Source organism: Salvia miltiorrhiza, chromosome 1 (genome assembly GCF_028751815.1).
Source record: "Salvia miltiorrhiza cultivar Shanhuang (shh) chromosome 1, IMPLAD_Smil_shh, whole genome shotgun sequence".
Lineage (NCBI taxonomy): Eukaryota > Viridiplantae > Streptophyta > Magnoliopsida > Lamiales > Lamiaceae > Salvia > Salvia miltiorrhiza.
The window spans coordinates 30,634,308-30,641,926 of record NC_080387.1 but is presented as its reverse complement, the minus strand read 5'-3'; the positions used below and the strand labels follow the sequence as shown (position 1 = coordinate 30,641,926).

General features: G+C 36.5%; 1 protein-coding gene across 1 annotated transcript; it reads right to left on the bottom strand.

Annotated features, from left to right (window-relative positions):
• Positions 1-376: 376 nt before the first annotated feature.
• On the bottom strand, positions 377-2,093 carry LOC131006143 (uncharacterized). The gene is made up of 3 exons (XM_057933315.1): positions 1,377-2,093; positions 1,164-1,332; positions 377-396 (listed from the first exon to the last, which is right to left on the bottom strand). The coding sequence occupies exons 1-3, from the start codon at positions 2,091-2,093 to the stop codon at positions 377-379; spliced, it is 906 nt and encodes a 301-aa protein (XP_057789298.1).
• Between the last annotated feature and the right edge of the window lie 5,526 nt (positions 2,094-7,619).

Below are 7,619 nucleotides of genomic sequence, written 5' to 3'. Positions count from 1 at the left end.
AGGAGAAAAAAGCGACTGAATGAACTACAACTGAAGCTTTCAAAGATCAAAACTCAACAACGAACTGAACAACTGAAGGAAGATATTGAGATTTTGTTGGTCGACTGAACTAAAGTCGACGACTGGTCAAGCAAAGGACGGAAGCACACTCACTTACATTAAATGCTTATGCAACAACATTTAATATACCATTTAAGAAGAATGTCCTTTTCAATACCTGAGCAATAATAAAGACGTTATCTCCAACGGTAGGATTTGAAGAAGAAGATCTCCGCCGACGGATCTATTCCTCAGAGACGCCTATAAATAGCTCAGAAGATCTCTCAAGAAAGTGAGAAAAGAGAGAGGTGAAGAAAAAAAAAGAGAAGGTTCCGATTCAATCCTCAAATGCCAAAGCTACAGCAGAAAATCAAATAGAGCTCAATATTCCTTAAGCATTGAATTGATGAAGAGAGTATCTCACTGTTGTAAAATCAGTTCTACTGATTACTTAAACTCTCTTAGTATAACTAGAAAATTCACATAGATAGATCATTAGTAGTTATTGATTACTTGAGATTCTGTACTCAGTAATCCTAGTTGGTATATTACAATACCCCTTTTACAAAAGAACGAGAAGAGTGTTTGTAATCGAGCTTGAGACTTAGACCGAGCTCAGTGGTTGTTTAGTACCAGTAAACTAAACAGTTATGTTGCTTAGCACCCGCAAGCTAAGTATGAAAATCCAACTCAGTGAGTTGGTTGCTGTAAGGTGTTTTTCCTTTGCACCCGTAAGCATTGCAGTTACGTTTGCGTTGCACCCGTAAGCATATGCCCAGAATATTCGTCAGATTGATCATCTGACCGTGGATGTAGGAACGTTATTTTTCGAACCACGTAAAAATCTCTTGCGTTCTTACTTGCTTTTATTTTCAGTATCTGCACATATCTCTGTTTTTATAATACTAACTAACTGAAAAGAGTAACTAAGGGATTCTCTGTGAAGAAAATCTTGCAAGGCTATTTCACTAAGCTTAATATTCCGCTGCTAGAGTTATAAGTTTAACTGATCAATCTTTCGATAGTCAGTTAAATAAGTAACTCTACTCTGTTTTACTTACGACTGAAGACTTACTTAGACTAATATTAATTGACCAGCTGCCGACAGTAATCTGCTATGATACCTTTTTCATTTATGACTCGCTCTTGCTTTGTAATAGCATCACAAGCAATCTTGCTGTCACACTCGATCCACCCATATCCAAAGCCAAGCACCTTGAGCCAAGATAAAGCTTCCTTGATTCCCATGAGCTCCCCTTCATCAACACCCCTTCGGCCCGGGACTTTCATTGACTTACCCACCACAAAGTCGCCCACATGATTACGTACAACAATACCAATTCCCATAGAGCCATCACTTGAGAAAAAAACGGCATCCACACTACATAAACCCAGCCCTCCTGTAAATTATGCCACCCCACGCAGGGGTCCTGACTTGACACAACAGCAACAGTCGAGGAAGGGAGAGAAGAAGCAGCTTGAGCAAGTAGCCAGTCCTCGCGACAACTAGCAGCCAAAGTGACAGTACGTGAGGGATTAGGAATAGCACCCTCCCACACGGCTTTATTTCTATCCTTCCGCACATGCCAGAGAATCATACTAACTTTTGCGGCCGAAGCTCCTACATCAGAGCTCAATAAAGTCGAAAGAGCTTCCTTAAAAGAATCGCTTCTATCCCGGAGCGAGCCCAGTAAAGTCGACAGACCACCAATCCTCCAGCATTCCTCCGCAAAGGGACACGCAAAGAAAACGTGCCATAAGTTCTCGTAGCCCATCTTACAGGTACCGCACTCGCCTCCAACTAGAATCCCTCGCGATAAAAGATTCTCCTTAGAGGGGAGGTTGTTCTTAACAGCTCTCCAAAGGAAGGACTTCACCTTAGGCAGCACAGGAATTTTCCATATATGTATCCAGGAGCCCTCCTCTCCGTAGCTGAGGTCGAGGGTGAGAGCGCTCGCCATTTTATATGCGGACTTCACCGTATAGCGCCCGTGAGGAGAGAAGTGCCAGATCGGCCTATCGAGTTCAGGAGCCGGGCAGAGAGGAATACCCATAATCTCTTGAACATCACCAGCCGGCAAAAGCTACTCCAAGAGGTCCCGGTCCCAAGCACCAGTGCTCACGTCGATGAGCTCCGAGACCCTTATCTCTTCAAGACCCGACGGAGTATGCGCAGACACCCAGAAATTATCATCTCGGCGCAGCCACGGGTCTTTAAAGACTCTCACCCCATTGCCATTACCAATGCGCCATCTGACTCCACGCCTCACAAGATCTTGCGCCGAATGTATGCTCCTCTAGGTGTAGCTAGGGTTATGGCCCAAGCTTGCAGTAAGATAATTTCCATGAGGAAAATACTTTGCTTTTAACACACGACTCATAAGCGCCTCGGGATCATCAAGCAGACGCCAACCTGTTTTACCTAACATAGCCACATTAAAAAGTTGAAGGCTCCTGAAGCCCATGCCTCCCAGCTTCTTGTCCACACAGAGCTTTGGCCATTTCATCCAATTTATTCCCCTTCCCACACCCGCCTTATTGCCCCACCAAAAGCTATTAAGTAAGCGCTCCATGTCATCCGTAAGACCGGTAGGAAGAGCGAAGATTGCCATGCAAAACGAGGGAATGGCCTGGGCCACCCCCTTAATAAGCACCTCCTTTCCTGCCTTTGACAATTTCTTCCCGTTCCAACCCTGGATACGTTCCCACATCCTATCCCTCAAGTATTGGAAGATGTCCTTCTTCTGGCGGCCAACAAGTGAGGGGAGACCGAGGTACCTGCCTGTGTTAAGAGAAGACCAAACTCCCAGCAGATCCGACATCGCATTCCTCTCCTCATTGCCGATGTTTGAGCTAAAAAGAATTCCAGATTTCTGATAGTTAACCCCCTGACCCGACGCCAACTCATAGTCGCCCAAGACCCGCTTCAAAGTAGTGCATTCACCCATAGAGGCCCAGCAGAAGAAAACACACAGTCATCGGCAAACATTAAATGAGAAATATAAGGGCCACCCCGACAAATTTGCAGTCCATGCAGCGTGCCTCTAGCCATTTCATAGTTTATCATCGCAGAAAGCCCCTCGGCACAAAGAATAAACAGATATGGGGAAAGAGGGTCCCCATGTCGAAGACCACGCCCAGGAATTATAGGACCCACCATCTCGCCGTTCACAAGAACATCATAAGAGACGGAACGGACATAGAGCGAGATCCAATTCCGCCACTTACTACAGAAACCCAGACGATCAAGCACTGCCTCAAGATAATCCCAATTGACACGGTCATAAGCTTTACTTATGTCAATCTTGAGAGCCATGGAACCATGCTTCCCACGAATTTTCTTTTTCATAGAATGAATGACCTCAAAAGCAATTAAAATATTATCTTGAATTAACCTCCCTTCCACGAAAGCCGACTGGGCATTATCAATGAGATGAGGCAAGACCCGCTTCAAACGATTGCAAAGCACCTTGGATATTATCTCATATTGTTTTCTTTGGACATAGAGTTAGAATAATTTTCAAAAAGTTTATATTATAATATAAAGCGATTTTTCTTTAAAATTAAACGGAATATAAACTAGTTTATAATTGTTTAGAATATAGCACCCAATCTTTCTAAATTGGGTAATCCATATTCTACCTTTTTATTTGAGTGAGTAAGCATAAATGAATAATCAAGAAGTATTCAATTATAAAACTTAAATAAAATCCATCCATCTATTTACCCCGGGGAAATTACAAGAAAAACTAGTACTAGTGTTGTTCTTGATTTTTTCCTCACTAAAAAAAATCAAGAACTACGGTCGAATATTAAAGAAGTCATCAAAACCATGAAAGGATTGTTTTAGAGTTGAGAGCAAAACTTTTCAAAATCAAAGGCAAAAAAATTGAATGTGATGTTGACAAGACATGGAAAGTAGTCTTGAAATGACAAAGGAAGAGAATAGCATTGAGGTAGTAGTCATGTTTAAATAATGGAATTCTTGATTAGACCTCATATGGAATAGGGATAAGGGATGAAAAGGGAAACAATTTTCTCATCATTTACTCGATTTAGTAACACCATTATTCAACATGTATTATTCCCAAATAAATAAAACCATAACTGCGTAAACCATCTTATCTCCCCAGTTTTCGTAATAAGAAGAATATTGACATTAATGACTTTGTAATAAAAGGGAATATTTAGAATAACATTTATAAAATTAATTTGGAATATAGATATATGTAAAGCATTATGGGTGAGGATGGGAGTGAGATATGAGAAGGAGAAAAAAAGAGTGGGACTCATTAATTAATGATGGAGGGGTGTGACAGCTGTGGAATGAGATAGAATTGATGGCAAGTCCCCATCAAATGCCTAACAAGACAATTCTACCCCTCATCACTCATAAATCATAATCTCATTGCCATATTTTTTTGTTGCTATTATTGAGCATGCCAAGTTAGCAGCTCCTTTTGGATTTGGGGATTAATTGTGAATTCCTCAAAGTTCCCAAGGTTTGATAAAAAAAATAGATATTCTCAATTTTTAAATATATTTGACCTGTATAAATATAACTAATTAACTGCAAGATACAATAACACACAGGTATATATATATATATATATATATATATATATATATATATAGTTTTATATTTTGGTACGTCTAAAATCCAAATTTTACCACATTACAAAAAAAATAATCCAAATTTTACCTAATTGGAGTTGGAAAAATTTCCACCTGTACCAGCCACATACATCTTGCCTCTAGGAATAAAATCTACCCTCCAACTTTCTGCAATAATTTGAATTCCAGTCCTTCAAATTATGGCTAAATATATAACTATTTTAACTTGTTGCAATTAATAGTTTCACTCGAACAATTTTAGTTGGATCCCCTAAACATGGATATAAATACATTTTTATTCCAAATACTTATTAATTTTGGCTATTATGCCCTCTAGATTTCAATTGAGACCATTTTGCTTCGTGTATTGTAACTTGTCATCAATTTATCGTGCATTGCTAGCAAGTCATATATTATCATCCTCCTTTCGTATTTGTTTCGTAATTTCAAATATTTTTCTTTTATTAATCCTCAAAAGGTTAATAGATTCTCCCTCTGTCGTAGACAATTTGACATAATTTATCCCTAGTGTTTTAAACGCTCCATTCCATTTGATTTTATTTGTATTACTTTTTGAAATGTCTCGTTTGATTTGATTTTTTTTACAAATAATCACATTATATTATATTAAATATGAATTTATATACATTTACATTATAATTTACTCTCTTAAAAAGTTGTAACTTTTCAGGCATGCAGTGGCGGATTCCGGGGGCTGAAGTCACCTCCCAATTATATATATATATATATATATATATGTATGTATGTATGTATATAGGGTGTGATTCTAGAGAGAACTACATTATTTGTGAAAACGTGAGAACCATCAAATCTAATGCATTCACTGTAAAAATTAATGCATTCGCTGTTAAAATTAATGCATTAAAAAAAATAAAAAAAATTGCTCCCTTCAGAATTCAAACCCAGGATCTGCATTCATCCAACAAGATGATACATCCACCGTAGATCTTGATAATCGAATGGCTGAAAATGGTTCTCCGTTCTTTTTTTATTTATGGTTCTTTCTTGAACCTCTCCCTATATATATATATATATATATATAGATAGATAGATAGATATATAATATACATGTATATAAGAAATACTATGAGGGAAATAACATAATACATTGTTTTTATAATCATAGAATCCATACTAATTGCTTAATATTTTATAGTGAGTTGTTATATTAGTTTGTTAAATTTGTGTTATTTTTTATTCCCTTTCGCTTTATTAATTAAAATTTAAGATTGAGTTGAGTTAATCCTCTAATTGAAATAAGATTATGAACTATTAATAATGTACATGTTATTGAAGATGAAGCAATAAAAAAACACATAGAGATAGCTCTTTTTGTGCTTTCAGTGTACGTGTTATTGAATCAATAGAAATAGAACAACTGTTTATTATATTAAGTGACTAAATTCTAATTTTAATCCATTTAAATTTTAATGGACACAAAAAATGATTGTATGAATTGGCCAAAAAAAGTTTAACTCGGAAGCTGCCGCCTCCGAACCCCGTACTAATTTTGCACACTCTGTAATCAGGGGTGAATTTATTTGAGAGCTACACTGGGCTCTAGCCTAGTGCAACCAAAATATTTTTTCTTGTATATTGAATATATTTAGCTTAATATCTATATAGTCCAGCCCATAGCCCAGCCTAGCCTCCAAAAAAAAAGATTAAAAAATCTTTAACATAATAATGAAAACTAGTTTATTTTTTAAAGAAGATATGTTAATTTTTTTTTAAAATGCATAAATGTAGATGTTTATGTGCTTTCAATGGACTTATTATTGAATCAATATAAATAATGCAATTATTTATTATGTTAAATGACTGATATATGATCTGTGTCCATTAAAATTCTACTTAGACACAAAAACGAATTGTACGAAATGTCCAAATTTTTTTGGCTCAGGGGCTACCGCCTCCCAACCATCGTGGAATACCTTCAAGATCAATTCCTCCTATAGATAAATTCTGGATCCACCCTTGTCTGTAATTCAACGAGTTCAATCCCCATATAATGAAATGTTGGATCCGTCCGTGTGTGCATGCATGCCTCTAAAGATTATTTTGATGCTGTTAGTGTTTAGTTAGAAATTACAAGTTATATCCTCTAAAAAAAATAAAAAAATTACAAGTTATATGTTCTATTTAAGCCCAAGTGACTAACGGCCATTAATATATAGTAGTATACTATTTTTGTCACTATATATTCCTTATGGACACAAATTCACTACTTCAGGTTGTTCATTAAGCTAAATCAATCTCACGATTGGATAATCCATACTTAAGTATATATTCATATTGAGAGATTTATAGTGATACTCATATTTCTTAGTATCTTTGTCATACGGAACTTGAAATTCGCGACAAAAGGTCACACATATTCACATTTGCATGTTATATTTGCAACCAATTTTAGGTCGCCTCCCATGAGAATACTTGAACTTACTACGTTATTCTTGATTTAATAACTGAATATTGGATAATAAAACAATTGGATTGAAAAAGCTTTAAGGCAAGGGGTTTGTGTAATTGCGCCCTTTGCACGATTTGAAGTTAGAAATTCGACATTGACTCGTTTTTTATTGTGTGTGATCGACATAGCACATTCTATCCAATTGTGATATCAAATTAGCCTTCGACAACGAATGACTCATTATTTGATTGTGTGTGATCGACAAAGCACATTCTATCTAATTGTAATATCAAATTAGCCTTCGACAACGAATGAGATGAGATTGCTTTAAAAAGGTGATAATGCAAAAATGTACTTACAAGTTAATTTTGTCATAATTTGTGATCTCGAACTTAATTACACCAACCACAATAATCTGTAAAACGATAAATGTATATTGTATAAATTTTAAAGATGTGGGTCAAGGAGACATCAAACAGCACAAACTTTAGTCTATAATCAGTTATGTTTAGAGTTCAAACTCCATCGAATTTGT

Coding starts and splice junctions, on each gene's coding strand:
- LOC131006143 (XM_057933315.1), bottom strand. CDS start 2,093: ATGGGTATTCCTCTCTGCCCGGCTCCTGAACTCGATAGGCCGATCTGG. Junction 1,333..1,376: donor TGATGGCTCTATGGGAATTG/GTATTGTTGTAC, acceptor GTGGTGGGTAAG/TCAATGAAAGTCCCGGGCCG. Junction 397..1,163: donor GCGAGTCATAAATGAAAAAG/GTATCATAGCAG, acceptor TTTCTGCTGTAG/CTTTGGCATTTGAGGATTGA.